This window comes from Periophthalmus magnuspinnatus, chromosome 17 (genome assembly GCF_009829125.3).
Source record: "Periophthalmus magnuspinnatus isolate fPerMag1 chromosome 17, fPerMag1.2.pri, whole genome shotgun sequence".
NCBI classification, from domain to species: Eukaryota; Metazoa; Chordata; class Actinopteri; order Gobiiformes; family Gobiidae; genus Periophthalmus; species Periophthalmus magnuspinnatus.
Genome location: NC_047142.1, coordinates 21,823,135 through 21,841,136, shown reverse-complemented (window position 1 = coordinate 21,841,136; position 18,002 = coordinate 21,823,135). Strand labels below are relative to the sequence as shown.

The following is an 18,002-nucleotide window of genomic DNA, read 5'->3' as shown; positions in this document are numbered from 1 at the left end:
TGACTATTAAGAGGAACTTGGTAGAATTTGTGATAGGGCTGTGTCTGTCCATATGCATTAACAATAACGCCTTAATTCAGTTTCCAGTTAAGTTTTATGTATAGACTTTTTAGACTTCCATATTCTTCTGACCCATAGGCTACTGTGCATCATGTATTCTGCACAACTAATTTGGATTGACTCAAGTCTCAAATTAACTTACTTAATACAGGTAACTGGTAATGTGACTGTTTTAAGCTTTACCCTATTTGATACTTAACAGGATTCATTCATAAAAGTTGATACTCTGGTTAACGGTTGCTCAGTTATTAGCATAATATGAACATTGTTAAAGTTCCTTAAACCTTCAGTAAATGTAAGCTATTATGCCTATTGGAATTGAGGCAAGGCAAGGCAAGGCAAGTTTATTTGTAGAGCACAATTCGTACATAATGTAATTCAAAGTGCTTTACAGAATAAGAAAAACATTAAAATCACACAAATCAAAACATAAATAATCTGCAACTCTCTCACCCACTTGTTTGCACCCTTTAAAAACTCTCTCTCGCACTCTTTAAACACTGTCTTGCTCAGTTTAAGAACTTTCCCATTACTTTACAAAAAACTTTCCTGTCACTTCTCAAATACTTTCCTGTCACTTTACTATGTCTAATAAAAGTCCATCAGTCCATGTTTTTTTTGTCATCATAAAATTACCATTAAAGGAGAAGAGTGCAGAATAAAAACCTTTCAGTCGTATGCACAGCTAAACAGAACCGTTTTGAGCCTGGATTTAAATATTGTCAAAGTAGAGGCCTGTCTCACATCTTCAGGAAGAGTGTTTGAAGTTTTAGCTGCATAAAACTGAAACGCTGATTCCCCATGTTTAGTCCTGACTCTGGGCACCAGCAGGAGGCCGGTCCCTGAAGTCCTCAAATTGCGAGATGGTTCATATGGCACTAACATGTCAGAGATATACTTTGGACCTAGGCCATGGAAAGACTTATACACAAGCAGAGCTGCTTTAAAGTCTATTCTTTGAGCTACAGGAAGCCAGTGCAGAGACCTGAGCAGAGACCTGAGTATTGAGTACATTTTAGCAACAACATACTAAATGGGACAACACAGATTTTTCAGTCCATTAGCGGTTTATTTTGTAACAGTCTTAAATTCTCACAGTTTATTTCTGTTTAGTTTGAAGCATAGTACCTTAAAATGCCATACACATGTCTTATATTTTAGAAAGAACACAACGTTATATGAATTTTACTGTAAAAAACATAATAAAGAACAAAATTTAGAAATAAAATTGACATGGAAATTCAAAAATACCAATTAAATCACATGACAATAGTTCTGGTAAGCATCTGTTTGAACCCTTTAGCAACAAATATGTTACTTTTACCAAATCTATCATAACCAAAACACAACTTAAATAGCTTTTCAAACACATAAATATTTAATTGTTGTAATCATGGACGTTTTGTTTAGGGGTCTTTGGTACATAACCTACATTGTTAAGCATGAAAGTAAATTGGTGAACATTTGTGGTTAATGTTTCCTCTTGAAAGACTAAAACAACTTCTAATCAGGGCATTCATCAAAAAGCAAACACTCACAGTATGCCACAGTATGCACAAATTAAAATGTCTAAGAACTGCACAATACACACACACACACAAATTATAAAGATGGAGATGCTTAGTCATGGGGCCGAGGTGCAGTTCAGGTCTATCTATACCTCCTCTTCACTCCCTATAGACAAAAAGTAAAAGAAATGGTGAACTTAATGGTCATATCAACGACTAAAGGTTGTAGTTGTTGTTACCAAAACAATACATACATTCGCATACAGCTTATAATGACATGTGCTCTTAGATCAACCAGGCTTTGCAGGGTTTTTTCACTTGCTTTGACACAGTTCTCTATTGAAAATTTACATTTGCAAAACACCTCAAATAGACAGTGTAATTTTCTTTGTGGCTGTCCATTTCCAAACACAACAGGATAGAACATGGATATACCCTCTTGTGGTAGCCCCTGAGTCTATAAGCTGTAGCAGGATAGTCCCAGGTGAGGGTGGTCTTTGATATCACTTACACCCAGAACAATGCCCCTCTGTTCAATCTCTGTTCTCCTCCTCCTCTCCCTCCATCCTCTCCTCCACCACGGCTCCCTCCATCCTCTGTTCTTTACCTCCAACTGGGGTCACAGTGAACGCTAGGTTTACTTAAGTTCAAAATACCAAAAAAAGCCATATCTGTTTCATGGTATTTATTCCTGTGTAATTAACAAATGTTATGCTTAACCTGGACCAACTTTAACCTGTAAGAAACAACTAAATCATGGAAATGTGAAATGTTTCTTTTCTCATTTTTGTAGTTATATAAAATAGATTATTCTAATTTGGGGCCGTATCACATTAACCCAAATGTTACCATTTCTGACATTATGTATTTCAAGATATTTCACTTGCCTAAAACGCCTACATACATCCAGTGACTCATGAATGGGGCAACAGTTTTTTGATATAAAGCATCTTGAGCGCCCCAAAAGGTAGCTATTCCAGCTACAAAGTGACAATATATTACTGTGACATATTTAAGCTGAACTCCTGTTCTCCTGGGGGACTTCAACGCCCATGTGGGTAACGACAGTGACACTTGGAGGGGCGTGATTGGGAGGAATGGCCTCCCCGATCTGAACCCGAGCGGTGTTTTGTTATTGGACTTCTGTGCTAGCCACAGCTTGTCCATAACAAACACCATGTTCGAGCACAAGGGTGTCCATCGGTGCACGTGGCACCAGGACACTCTAGGTCGGAGGTCGATGATCGACTTTGTTGTCGTGTCATCTGACCTCCGACCGCGTGTCTTGGACACTCGGGTGAAGAGAGGGGCTGAGCTGTCAACTGATCACCACCTGGTGGTGAGTTGGATCCGCTGGCGGAGGAGGAAGCCGGACAGACCTGGCAGGCCCAAGCGTATTGTGAGGGTCTGCTGGGAACGTCTGGCGGAGCCCTCCGTCAGGGGGGTCTTCAACTCCCACCTCCGGGAGAGCTTCTCCCTGATCCCGGGGGAGGTTGGAGACATGGACTCCGAGTGGGCCATGTTCTCCACCTCTATTGTTGATGCGGCTGCTCGTAGCTGTGGTCGTAAGGTCTGTGGTGCTTGTCGCGGCGGCAATCCCCGAACCCGGTGGTGGACACCGGAAGTAAGGGATGCCGTCAAGCTGAAGAAGGAGTCCTATCGAGCCTTGTTGGCTCGTGGGACTCCTGAGGCAGCTGATGAGTACCGGCAGGCCAAGCGTGCCGCGGCTCGGGCAGTCACAGAGGCAAAAACTCGGGGTTGGGAGGAGTTCGGGGAGGCCATGGAGGAGGACTATCGGACGGCCTCAAAGAGATTCTGGCAAACCGTCCGACGCCTCAGGAGGGGAAAGCAGTGCTTCACCAACACTGTTTACAGTGCGGGTGGAGAGCTGCTGACCTCGACTGGGGATGTTGTCGGGCGGTGGAAGGAATACTTTGAGGATCTCCTCAATCCCACTGTCACGTCTTCCGAGGAGGAAGCAGAAACTGGGGACCCAGAGGCGGACTCGTCCATCACCCTGGCTGAAGTCACTGAGGTGGTTGGCAAGCTCCTCGGTGGCAAGGCTCCGGGGGTGGATGAGATCCATCCTGAGTACCTCAAGTCTCTGGATGTTGTGGGACTGTCTTGGCTGACACGTCTCTGCAACATCGCGTGGCGGTCGGGGACAGTACCTGTGGAATGGCAGACCGGGGTGGTGGTCCCTCTGTATAAGAAGGGGGACCGGAGGGTGTGTTCCAATTACAGGGGAGTCACACTCCTCAGCCTTCCCGGTAAGGTCTATTCCAGGGTACTGGAGAGGAGAATCCGACCGATAGTCGAACCTCGGATTCAGGAGGAGCAGTGTGGTTTTCGTCCTGGTCGTGGAACACTGGACCAGCTCTATACTCTCCATCGGGTCCTCGAGGGCTCATGGGAGTATGCCCAACCAGTCCACATGTGTTTTGTGGATCTGGAGAAGGCATTCGACCGTGTCCCTCGTGGTGTCCTTTGGGGGGTGCTCTGCGAGTATGGGGTCCGGGGCTCTTTGCTAAGGGCTGTCCGGTCCCTGTATGACCGGAGCAGGAGCTGTGTTCGCATTGCCGGCAGTAAGTCAGACCTGTTCCCAGTGCATGTTGGACTCCGCCAGGGCTGCCCTTTGTCACCGGTTCTGTTCATTATATTTATGGACAGAATTTCTAGGCGCAGCCAGGGGCCGGAGGGGGCCTGGTTTGGGAACCACAGGATTTCATCTCTGCTGTTTGCAGATGATGTTGTCCTGATGGCTTCTTCAAGCCAGGACCTGCAGCAGGCACTGGGGCGGTTTGCAGCCGAGTGTGAAGCGGCTGGGATGAGAATCAGCTCCTCCAAATCCGAGGCCATGGTTCTCGACCGGAAAAAGGTGGTTTGCTCTCTCCGGGTGGGTGGTGAGTCTCTGCCCCAAGTGGAGGAGTTCAAGTATCTCGGGGTCTTGTTCACGAGTGAGGGAAGGATGGAGCGTGAGATTGACAGGCGGATCGGTGCAGCGTCTGCAGTGATGCGGTCGCTGTATCGGTCCGTTGTGGTAAAGAAGGAGCTGAGCGGGAAGGCGAAGCTCTCGATTTACCGGTCAATCTACGTTCCTACCCTCACCTATGGTCATGAGCTTTGGGTAATGACCGAAAGGACAAGATCGCGGATACAAGCGGCTGAAATGGGCTTCCTCCGCAGAGTGGCCGGGCGCACCCTTAGGGATAGGGTGAGGAGCTCGGTCACACGGGAGGAGCTCGGAGTAGAGCCGCTGCTCCTACACGTTGAGAGGAACCAGCTGAGGTGGCTCGGGCATCTGCTCAGGATGCCTCCTGGACGCCTCCCTAGGGAGGTGTTCTGGGCATGTCCCACCGGGAGGAGGCCCCGGGGAAGACCCAGGACACGCTGGAGGGACTATGTCTCTCGGCTGGCCTGGGAACGCCTTGGGGTCCCACCGGAGGAGCTGGAGGACGTGTCCGGGGTGAGGGAAGTCTGGGAGTCCCTGCTTAGACTGCTGCCCCCGCGACCCGGCCCCGGATAAGCGGAAGAAAATGGATGGATATTTAAGCTGATTCCAATAACTTATTAATCCACATATGGGCCAATTTACATCCACATAAAGTTTTAAAATGAAATTAAAGGAAGAGTTGGCAGTGATAGTTGTGATTGCAATGGATTATCTCAAACAGAAAGGGTTACTGTTGGTCAGACTAGGAATACGTATCTACTAAAATAATAAGAGAATTAAGAGGAAGGTAAAGCCATGTGAACTAACAGAGATATAGTTTGGTTTGGCACTGTTGTTACATGAATAAAACAGCCTGCATACCAGTGATAAAAGACTTTGTTTCAGTTCCAGTATCATACTACTGCCTTGAGTTGACAAACACCAAATCACACAGCTTGCAATGTAATAACTACACTGGCTACAGGATTGGATTTTATGACTCTAAAATCTAACATCTCTAAAATTATTTAAATTCAACACACATAGGTTTATTGTTGTTAACCCTATTATTATTGAAGCATAAACATATTCTTAAGTGCTGGAATTATAGTGGCAAGGCTGAATTCACTATATTATTATTATTATTATTATTATTATTATTATTATTATTAGTTTGAAAACTATTTGTAAAGTGAACCAGTGGATTCATTCAATCAATCATCAATTTCTAAGTAGTCTAAGCAGTGAAATTTAGTTAGCATCCTTAGTTACTAAGCCTGAATATATAAAATTTGTTCATGCTAAGGCTAAATAAGGTGCAATTATTACATAAATTGTTACCAGCCAACTCATCGTTTACCAAAATAACACTCATTTGTTTTGCAGGGACATGTTACATCTCTTTTTGGTCCAGCTGTACTCCTTGTGCTGAGCCACCTCTCCATACACAGCTTCTGCGTATTGGACCGTCCCAGATTAGAACTGGGTTAGATCTTCCAGGGGTTGATCCATTATAGTGTCTCTTTACCAGATCCAAAATACCTCTGGGACTGTTTCCATTTAAAGTTGGTCCCTGATGAGATTATACGCTCAAACATTTCATTTTGTATTAAATTGATAAAAATTAGTACTGTTACATTTTCTTTCTGGTTGGAGGTCTGCCAACTTCTTGTCTCCATGGAAATGTAATTATTGCAGTGCCTGGAATGTTCCACAGTAAGTATATACCTATAGAATTTATTTAAGTACAAGTGTTGTTATTCCTAAAAAATACCTTTAAAACAGGCATTCTTACAGTGCCCAGCCTTTCCACAGATGTGACCTGTAACTTAGTTTGGAAGCAATACCGATTTGTCTCTACAGAAATAACCAAGTTTAATACCATATTGTGGCGCATCTAGGCATCTAGTTCTTCTTCTATGACGAAAAGCAGACTCTCCACTAGCAAAGTTACTTGAACGTTTAAGGAATTAATGTTTTGCTAAGTTTGTTATATTAACAAAACATAAAATAACTGAAAAAATATAAAATCTGTCAAGTGGACAAAACGTAGGAGTGAAGCCGTCTTGTTGCTCATCCAAGCTGCTTGTTCAGCTCTGAACGTTCTGAGTTCTGACAAACTCAAGAAGACTTGGATGAGCAGCGAAACATCTTCACTTCTACAACATTTTGCCAGTTGACAAAGTTTATACTTTTCTTTTGCTATGGATCAGGCCTGATTGACTGAGGGAACAAACATAAAACATAAAATATTACATTTTGGTGAAAATTTAACCTCAGCATTTACAATTTAACTAGAAGGCTAGCCACCATGAAGTTGTGAGTCCAACCCTGCACATAAATGTATGACATAGATGTAACGCCCTGGTAGAGGTTTGTCACTCTTTTTTACTTTCACTCATTGTAATAATATGAATAGTCAAATAAGCACTTTATACCTTTTACACCTGTACTGGTGGGTCCTCATGCTGTGTGAGGTTAATGGTGCGAAGCTGAAGTCACTGGAAGGCTGCTCGGACCGTCCTGTCACTGAGGGGCTGTGTGGGTCTGAAGTTGTCCCCTAATAATCCATCATTCCCCTCAGGTAACTCTGCCCCTTTGGTGTGGGACCGCAACCTTCGAAACTCCTCAATCTGAAAGCAGAAAAATACTTAAACTGATTTATTGAATATTGACAAGTAAATTTATACTGCCAGGATGTACTGTGTCATTACGATGAGTGGGCTTGCATCTCCAAACCTATTACAAGGCCAACAGAAGGTCTCCTCCTGCTTGTTACCATGGAAATGTTGTTCCTTTGGCTTTAACATTCTACAGTTTGTCATAAAACTCATCTATCTCCATGGAAAATGCTCTGACGTATGGTTATAATTTTCTGACATCTATTGAGGCTTGCCATAGGTTCTCTTGGCGTCCTTCTAAATCCTAAATATAAGTTCAACTACAAGCATGTGTTCTCAAACTATTAATCTGGTTGTCTAGTTGGCATCTCATTATCCCAAACTCCAAAATATTTGCTGCGTAAATTGGATTCCCAGCCTTGGATCGTGCGCTCACCTTATCCAATCAGCGGTATGTGCTCCTCTTTAGTTGGGCAAAGTTCCATTGCACTTCAGGACTGATAGTAAATCCCCATTCAGTTTTTTTAGGTGTCATCAGTAGTCAGCAGCGGCACAGGGCACGCCACCTCTGCCTCTTTGCTTTGTTTTGCTTCAGTGTGGTTCAGTTAATCTTTGCTTTTGCTTTTACGTTTTGTTTTGCTTAGTTTATTTGCACTTTATTTGCTCAATTTGGGTCGCTTCCTTTTGGTTGGTGCTGTTCTGGACTGAGCTCGGACCAGTACCTCTGAGCGTCCAGCTGTATTTTATGCTCTGTACCTGGCCTGACAGGTAGGCTTAGGAGGAGTAACCTTTTAAATAAGTCAATGAGTGTGTAAGGGTAGATCCAGATTTATCCAGCGTTATTGTTAATTAAATTAAAGATGCGTTTTCTTTAAAATGTAAATGAAATGAAAAATGATGTAAGTTAAGTGGAACCTGGCTCTCTTACGTTGATAGGTTTTATTTCATCCCTGCTGACCGCCAGAGGGCAGTGCTAGAAGCATTGAATGTTCCCTTCAGACATGCACAGTTCAAGTAAATGAGTTACACCTGTGACCCCGGATGACTTTCCCGGAGGTAGTAGAGTTCCGAGTCATTCGTGTACCCCTCTCTGTGAGGTATCTCAAAAGGTTGCATGCTTGTAGGAGGGATCCGAGTTGTGTGCTGTGCATTTGGCTCTCAGAAACTCTCTGTCACATTCATGAGAAAAACATATTCTTATTTGACTGGACAACACTTCGACCGTCTATCACATCAACCATTAGAGGCATGTGAGCAGCACGACTGCTCAGGGTGTTTCAAGGTCTGTTAACATGGGCTGCAGCTTGCCTGTCCACAGTGCGGGCAGTGTATCTGAGATGACACAGCAATCAAGTGGTGGATTCTTTTTCCCAAAGGAAGCCCCCTCCAGGGGAATGGTGTCTGCACCCCAAGGTGGTGTACTTGAGCTGGAGCCGTTTTGGGCAGGAAGAGTAGGATCTGGTTGCCTCAGAGAAGTCGATTCACTGTTCTCTATGGTTCTCCCATTCTCGCACTGGCACACACTTGGCCCCAGGGCCTCCTATACTCTTTTCATCCACCTTCTTCTGATTTAGCCAACCTTACAGAGGATTCTCCAGGAGGCCCACAAACTGTTGCTGGTCACCCCATACTGGCCAGCACAACCATGGTTTCCGTTGCTGTACAGTCTGTGTTGTGGTCTTCCATGATGTCTCCCAGTAAGGAGAGATCTGCTTTGGGGGGTCGAACATGGCATTCCAATCCTCAATGCCTTCTATTGGGTGTGGCCATTGGCGGGCCCAAGCTGCAGCTGATTGGTGTCACTGATCCTGCTTGATGAACACTCTTGAATGTCAGAGCAGTCTCCACTTGTCAGCAGTATGGGAACAAGTGGAAGTTCTTTACCCAGTGGTGTTCTGCCCATGGCATCTTGTTCGGTGCCTGTTATCCTAGAGTTCCTCCAGTCTCTCCTGGACAACAGAAGGTTTTCACTCACTTTTAATGTGTATGTTGTTGCCATATCTTGTCATCATGGCTTGGTTGGAAATTGTACAGTTGGCAGTGATAACTTGGTTTCTCTTTTTCTATGAAGTGCTCGTAGGTTGCGCCCACAAACAGGTTCCCATTCTGGAACTTGTCTGGCCCTCCATTTGACCCTTTGGCACAGGCGGACCTCAAGTGACTTTTTTATTGGCTATTGTCAACGAAATGGGTTAGTGAGTTACATGCTCTTTCTGTTAGTCTGCCCTTTCTCAGGTGAAGTCCGAATGGCAGGCCATGGCCATGTTCAGAGCAGGCGTTCAGATCAGGTGTTCAGATCAGTCGTTCAGATAAGGCGTTCAGATAAGGCGTTCAGATCAGGCGTTCAGATCAGGCGTTCAGATCAGGCGTTCAGATAAGGCGTTCAGATAAGGCATTCAGATCAGGCGTTCAGATCAGCTTTTGTGATATGGGGGTACTAAGAAGGATTGTCCTCTTTCCTGACTGTGCCTTTCACTCTTGGTTGTTGAGGGCACTTGCTTTTCCTACAGCACGGTGGGCGGCAATCCTCCATTTGGCGTGAGGGCCCATTCTCCTAGAGGTGTTTTCACTTCATAGGCAGCTATGAGGGGTGTCCCTGTGGAAACAATTTGTGCTGCTGTATCTTGGTCTACGCCGAGTACATTCACCAGTTTCAACCATGTCAATGTGGCTTCTCCTCATCCTCTTGGCGTGGTTCTTCGTCATGAATTCCTGGGCTCTTCTCAGTGAAGTATGTACTCAGGATTCTTTGTGACGTAGTTCATATTACTCATTCAGTCCTTTCAGCACTACTCTTTGCCAGTCAGGAGGGAAGGGAAGGAGGGAGGGAAATAGAATGAAAGTTATGTATGTAACTATGGTTCTATGAATTCCAGGTGACTACCAGAGACGCTCTACCACTCAGGATCCTTGCGTTTCTGCAAGAAGATTCTGTAGGAACAGAGTCATGGATGATGAGGAAGTTACTGTAAATAATAGATCTATGAAAAATGAAATCCAGCCTGGTCACTGGTTGCCAAGGGCAGCATTAGTCGGCATGGCAACAGTTACGAGATAAAAACACTACTGAATATTTTCATATACATCTGCACTGGGCATTAAGCAGAGGGGCTATGACTGTGTTAAGCGTCAAAACATGGAAGTCAAGTAAAGCCTTTTATTATTTGCCATTATACATTGAAGGAACTAAATTGTGTAGAATAGATCGGATGAGAAGTTATGCCAAGCCATGACCTTGCGGTGAGTCTAAATTACTACTGACTGTGCCATCGAGAACCATCTATGACTTATCTGACTATGAAGCCTTAACTTTTCATGTTATAAGAATAATACCTTGGTCCGCTAGCCTGATCTTTAGCATTTCAAAGGGACAGGCTAGGGCACTCATAAAATGTCGGACAGTGATCACCCCTATCCCTTTTTGTTCAAACAGGTACCCTTAGGATACAAAGGCTTGAAAATATTCGTGTCTACCAGCTGGACATAGCCATGGGCGCAATGAAGATTATGCGATTCTTTGTTATTAATGAGGTCCATATTTACTATAACACAATTTGCCTTTAATTGGAGAAAACAGGAGCAAACTGCAGGAACTAAGCTGACTGACAACAAATGAGTGTAAATGTAGACTATAGGGACTTTGCCATTTCCTTGAATGGTGTTTTATTGCATTGTAATATCACTCAATTTTAATGAATGTTTAATGGGCAAAAGTGTATATATTTTACCTGTATTTGTGAGATGGTGAGAGGGTATCGATAGAGGATCCACGTTACATTTTCACTGCAGGGAGGAGTGGTCAGGGAGCCTTCATACACCCAGTAGTCTCTTAGCAAAGGGTCTAGGGACATAAGGGTTAAAACTGTCAAACAACTACCATGCCATTTAAAAAAAAAAAACAACAGGATGCAGGGACCCAAGATCTAAAAAGGGTCAGAAAACAAGAAAACTCTGGTTGCTAACAATTGAGGTTAAAATAAGCAAAGTAAACAAATGTACAATTGGTTACTATTAACAATAATCTAGACAAACATGTTCTTACCAGGTAATAGAGTGTTGGGGTTGAAGCAGGGGATTATCTTGCTCTTTCCCTAATGAGAACAAATATTGCATAAGGTTTGTCATTTAGATTGAAAATGCCTTTTATTTTACCTTGGCACCTGGCATAATCTTACCTTGTACTGTAGATCCTGTAATACTTCCGTAATAGCCTTGAGCCCCAGATGTTCTTTACCAATCTGATAAAGGGTCAAAGATAATTGCAATTTTGACATTGTTTTGTTAATATGGGTGAGTATGCTGTCTAATTGTGGGACATTTAAATGGAGCACCTGGTAATAATGCTGTGTGGGTTTATTATGAATGAATAATACCCAAATTGGTGAAAGACTTGAAGACTAAGATAGAAACTTTATTTTCTGTATGGCTTTAATAAAACAAAAAACAAACAAAAAACAAAAAACAAAAAACAAAAAAACACTGATGCCTTCACCTTCCAGGCCTCCATTTGGCTCTTCTTTAAGTCCCTTGTATTTCTCTAGATTTTTCTGTTCCTTTTTCCGGATGTTCCCATCACTTGGTATTGCAATGTCCACCACAAAGACTTTGCTCTGTTGTTTATCCACCACCACAATGTCCGGTTGGTTCGCCATCACCATTCTGTCAGTCTGTATGTGAAGTCCCACAGGATCTTGGCTAGGTCACTACACTATGCCCCCCACTTGGTTATGCCGCTCCATGTATGCTTTAGCTGCCAGTATTTTACACCCTGCAGTTATGTGCTGGATTATCTCAGGGGCCTCTTTGCACAACCTATGCCTTGGGTCTTCTGTGGTGTGGAAGATCTGTGCCTCTATTGCTCTAGTGCTCTAGACCTGCTCCTGTGCAGCCAGGATAAGGCATACTAGCTGTCTAAATGTTGCAAAAAAATCAAACCTATAATTCTTTTTTTTTTTTTTTGAAGAGGATAGGTTCAAAAGAAGTTCAATAGTAGGTCTACTTTGCTATAGAGGAATTGTAAATATCCTGCTAAATGAATCACAATGCAAGAGTAAATGTGCAGAGAGATATTATGACAGATATTTTAAAAAATGTCACTCATTGTTGAAGACTTAGGGAAGTGACCTCACCATAAAATAAAAGTACAAGTCAAAAACAGGAAACCCAAAGGGGTTATTTGTGGAGCAGCTCTGGTTATAACTTTCACACACTTTGCCTGTCTCATGTGGCTCTGTATCTGTACGTGTACACTGATGTATGAATGTCTGTATGAATTAGTGAAGTTTATAATAGATATTAACCTGTACAAACAGGGCGATGATGAGGACACCATTCTTCTTGCCTAGAGCATCCTCCAGGCTATTGAAGAGTGTGCTGTTCCAGTGGATTAGATGGAGCTGTAGAAAAACACAACAAGAAAACCACTTAAATACATTTGTATCCGACAGGTGGAAGGAGCAGCCTAAGAGTAAAGTGTATCCAACAGCAGCTGCCAATGACAGAGGGATTTATGGTAAGTCTCTCAATTTACACTAACTAAAAGCAAAAACCCCATATTAACTTGTCAGAAAATGTATATTGATTGCTGCTTAACAAATAGCTACATGACATACTAGTTTATTTAGTATTTGTCTACATCTATTCATTTCATACTTTATTAAGAGCACAGATTCATAGTTACTAAAAAAATGAGTAGCCATTATTTACCATGGCTTTGTACATAAATGTGTATGGTAAATCATTTACAATATAACATCAAAATAGTTATTTTGGGGGTATGTAAAACTTGAAGATTGGGTACTGTCTTCCATAAAATGTAATCTATTTCTGATGGATTGTAAAAGTATGATCTAATTATCATTATTAGGAAATTAAAAACATTTTAAAAATTACAATATATTTTTGTCTATCTCGCCCACCCCAATAGCACTTTGTGTAGTTTACTGGAAAGTATCAGCCCACCAGTCTAGTTGACAGAGAAGACAGAGTGGCCTTAAGAAATTCAGGGCAGACAATAGGGCACAGCTGCTGTTTCAATACACTCTGGCCTTTATAAAGTTATAGTTTTGACCTTCATTTTTGGACAAATGTCACATGAATAGAAAGGGGACATGGACTTGCACTGGATTTGGTGATCTTTAAGGAAATAATAATATATCTAAAACATGGAAGAAAAAACTATTTAAATTTCAAGGCATTACACAATAAACTAGGATTTACAAATTACTTATGCCCCAAATGAAAACAAAATCGACCAAAGGGGACATGATTGATTTGACTGGTGTAATTTTGAGATCCAATTTTAGTTAGATAATGCTGGCATGGTCTCCTTTTTGCAGACTGTATCTTTTTTTATGTATACATTACACTTATCTACTGCAATTTGGGACTGAGTAAACATTACAAAAATGTACGGTAGGTTTTTGTTGTTTATATAATTACTTGTCAATTACTTTTCAGCACAACATTGTTACTCGACTCAAGAACTGTATATACATTATTCTAATTATAACAGCTGCAAGTAAAACTAGAATTCCAATCAATGGCATTCAACTCTGACAGTATTTCTTCATACTATCTAAGGCAAGGCAAATGTATTGAAATTGTAAAATGGTATAACCCGCTCGCACCTCCATTGGGAAAGCCTTGAAGTTGACTGTGTGCTCTGATCCTCTCTGGTTCTCTTTGCCCCAGTGGAATCGAACTTCATGAAGCTCATACTCGTGATCACTGGGGAGAGGTCCTCCAGTAACCACTGGCAACAAAATAATGCATTATAGACACAAAAATGCAGGTATTAGATTAGATAAACTGAAGCATTTATCATGATACAACAACGCAAACAAATAACTAAAGGTAAGGTAGCAGCATCAGAAATAGTAGTCAAGGAAAAAGTATTTGTGATGGTAGTGGTAGTAGTTATTGTATTACTAAACTACCCATGGGTTTCAGAATGATGAAATATTAGGATTGTTGCATAATGATTAATGACTTATGATTTCACAAAGTTGCAAATTTTCAGTAGCACAATTGAAAATCTGCTCATCTACTCAAAATATGTTGTTTCATATGTTTGGGGAACTTCTACTTTCCCTATACAAAATATCTATGAAAAGACTTTGACATTGAAACTTCACAACTTTACAATGACACCTCCAGATGCATTTTCACTACCATTGTTACATGGCGGTGTTGCCATGTCAACAGGGAGTCACCTGACTTGGACTTGAGGAGGATGCGGACAGTATGGCCGTCGTTGATGACCTCACAATCCCGACACACCACATAGTTTGGAGACAAGCCCACATCCAAAAGGGAGGGGTCATACTGGGCCTCTCTGGAGTTTAGGTTGATTGGAGACTGGTACTCTCCATTGGCTGCTGGGAAATGTAGTCCCCACTCTACACCTGAAGAAAAATGTACACATAAAATATTTAGTATGCTTTCTTAATTGATATCAAGGTTAAAATACTCCAATTTATGGCCTGATATGTTTTTGACACATGAACTAAAAGCAGAGGTATGATTGGCACTTAATTAAGACAGGACACAATGTGGTTTAATATTATAAAGAACTGTTGATGGAAAACTTTTTAAAAGTTATAAGTTGTATATATTTAGCAATTTGACTGTGGTCCCCAAAAAGCAACATAAATATATTAGCAATAGACATAATAACAGTACTAGTTCACAGGTCATGCACATGAACTTTTAGTCATTCATTTATATCCCAGCAACTGAGGTGCAAGAGTCAATGGACAAATGCATTTGGATCATAGACACCAAAAAAACTATATTGAAAACCATTCACTTCCATTATGGTTTTCTATGGGATATTTTACATTCAATTATTCAGTTCCCCTAGGATGCAGATTGTATTCTGGGAACTTGTTGCCTTATATTTACTCAATTGCAACTAAAGCTAAAGATGACAAGAGGTAATGTTTCATTTGTTTTAGCGTATACAGTACACATTTTTCCAAGTTAAACAGATCCCCACCCAAGAAAAGGCACATGCAAACTTGGTATTGTGGATTATATTGACATGTGAATTACACTTAGATGTAAGGGTGGGTTGTATGCTAAAAAATTCACCTGTCACTCACTTGACTTAGGCTGACCACTGATAGGGGTGCTTGTCATGGATTTAGTTCACTTTAAAACGATAGAACTGATCAAATCTAGAATAGTCCGAAGATTGTGCAATGAAAGTCAAATGTTTTCTAACACTGGAGAATCACTGATCTGAATTCAAAGTAATGTGTGCATTGGAGCCTGCAAAGTTGACTAGTTGACGCAATTTGAGACGTGCTTCAATGTTATGCCTCTGACGACGGGGAAAGAAAACAGAGCCAACAGCATGAAAAGTGACAAGGACAACATTGTACCTCCTGTAAGTCATTTGCTGAGTATCATGTTCTGTCTTAGTCACACAAAAATGAACTCAGCTTTTTAGTCAAATGCTCCATGCGCTCACTGCCTATTCACAGGAGAGAGGGAGGGGGCTGGACATTCTCCTGCTCCTCAGCAACGAAAACAACTCCTTCCCACTGGCTACAAGTCCATTCACAATGTTACTTTAGAGAAATGTTTGTCTACATGGAAAAATGGTTCCTGTCTTCAAATAGTGGGATAATACTGACAAGCTAAAGGAAGTATGTCTAATTTCTGGCTCAGCTTTTAGTAATAAATTCTTAAAGCTATTTAGACAAGAAACTGTGAAATTGTTCTACCAGAAATGTGTTGTAATCTATTTTACATCTATTTTCTTTAACAACCTAAATGTAATCTATTTATAATTGTATTTATTTATTTATTTGCATTTCACAGAGTAGTAGCAAAACAAAAAACAAGCAAAAAAATAAAACAAAACATGTGACCACTTTCTTTTCTCTTGGATAATGACTTAAAAGAATAGATATAAAGATTAGCACTACCTTTTACACTCATGAATAGATTCGATTTTTCTAAAGAGCACCTTACTCTTTAGGCCAACTCTTGGGTCAAACACAAGCTCAAGTAAACTGTATTTGGCATAAACAGCTATTGCTTGTTATTATGCAGAGCTGGTGTACTTACAGTAACAACATTAGAGCAGTCAGTGTATGTATTTCAGCATATCCAGTGGTACACAGTAATGGAAGCAATAAAGAGAAAACATGGTCAGATAAGACAAACCAAACAAACAGATGGCACTAATCCAACACATTAGACATACATTAGAATCACTTAGTGCATAATGATCACTTACGCCAAACTTTGCTATGACAACACGTGTACACATCCCACACATATGCTTGGAAATCATTTTCAGAAAAAAAAAAAAACTCTTAACATGTTCTGGTAACAAGTTATAATAACTACACCTTAATAAGCCATGATAAAGCAGGAAGTAAGACTTAATTCTTAATGAACATATTGTTTATCAAGAATGATTCAGACTTAGTAGCTACTTAATAATCTAACCCTACATCCTAACCTCTTAAGTAGTTACTAGTAATTAATCATAATAAATAATTTGTTCATTATTACTTAAGTCTTTCTTCGTGCTTTTAACAGCTGTAAATAGTGTCATAATTATAAAGCGTTACCAGCATTTTTAATACCTTACCTTAACCGGATATGAAAATGTTAAACACAAGTAAAAGTTAAAGGGTTTCAAATAACTATGGATGATATGTTGGTTTGAAATACAAAGAATGTCCTCCGTACTGTTTACATTTTACTGCTCTGAGCCTTTTTGACCTGAGGGAGCATAAATAACACAGGTGCAATAGATGAGTCAGACAAATGGAATAAGTCTTTAGTCATTTGTTCCACTGAAACTACTGCTGCTACTGATATTGCTACTGGCTGTACTACTTGTATTACAACTATTACTACCTGACCTTTACCACAACTTTGCAGTTTGTATATTAACTACTACTACATCAGCACTACTGCTACCATTACAGTACTACTACTACTCTTGTTACTACTACTGATTGTGCAGCATTCGCAACACAATAGAAAAGCAATACTTACAATACAATTTGATTTTAATAACACGAACAACTTCAACATTTTTATTTAGAAAGACTAATCATTTCACTCTCATCTTACCTTCTTCATATCCCCAATCCAGTTCGTCTTTGCTCTTGTTATACTCTGCCTCTTCATTCACATTATCAGCCATGGTTGTTAGTTGTGGTTGCACTTGTAAGTCCTATCCAAACCTCCTCCCTGTCTTTGCTGCAGCTATTATGCGTCACTTGGCTTCAAAACTCTTTGCTAAACCGGCTTCCAACTTTTGACAACAGCCCCTTTCACTAGTCCTGGCTCTAGCAGTTCACTCAGAGTTACTATGTGATGTGCTTTGGTTCTTCCTCTACAGCTCCTCCCCTCTGTCTCTCTTTCCTCACATAACTCATCCCACCTTCTTTCTCTCCAAACTGCAGGTGTACTTGCAAGCATTGGCATTTTTCCAACAATCACAGCCTCTTACTATACTACTCATACAACAATGACTACTTATGCACATACATAGCCTACTGCTTTATACAATGTAATCCAGTTCCTTAGTAGTCTTAAATAACCTTGCTTGCATGTGTGTTTTGGAAAGTCAGCCCATGGTAGGAAGGGCATGCTGGTATTGCTTTTGGAGACCATGAAGTCCCACCCATGGGTGAAGGCAACAGCGGTCGTTATGAAAACAGGCTCAAAACAGCAGGAATGGAGAGAGTGAATAGTCCAACTGTTCTCAGTGCTGATGACTTCAAGATGGACAAGTCTTAAAACACTTAAACCAATACAGTGTTACAGCCAAACTTGTAAAAGTAGCGGTCACTCAGTTCATTCAATTCAAGATGGGAAATTTTACAATGCAATTTCCTTCAGCTAACA

General features: G+C 41.2%; 1 protein-coding gene across 2 annotated transcripts; it reads right to left on the bottom strand.

The window, feature by feature from the left end:
• Nucleotides 1–389: 389 nt before the first annotated feature.
• Nucleotides 390–17,602, bottom strand: ca8 (carbonic anhydrase VIII). Of its 2 annotated transcripts, none has more exons than XM_033982556.2 (9): nucleotides 17,223–17,602; nucleotides 14,336–14,527; nucleotides 13,751–13,875; nucleotides 12,422–12,517; nucleotides 11,297–11,359; nucleotides 11,164–11,212; nucleotides 10,850–10,962; nucleotides 6,939–7,133; nucleotides 390–1,734 (listed from the first exon to the last, which is right to left on the bottom strand). In XM_033982556.2, exons 1-8 carry the CDS (start codon nucleotides 17,293–17,295, stop codon nucleotides 6,999–7,001), a joined length of 846 nt encoding a protein of 281 aa, XP_033838447.1. In that variant the 5' UTR covers nucleotides 17,296–17,602; the 3' UTR covers nucleotides 390–1,734; nucleotides 6,939–6,998. The 2 variants fall into 2 exon arrangements, with proteins under 2 accessions (XP_033838447.1, XP_033838448.1); XM_033982557.2 differs by having other exon boundaries at nucleotides 1,343–1,734; nucleotides 14,336–14,521.
• Between the last annotated feature and the right edge of the window lie 400 nt (nucleotides 17,603–18,002).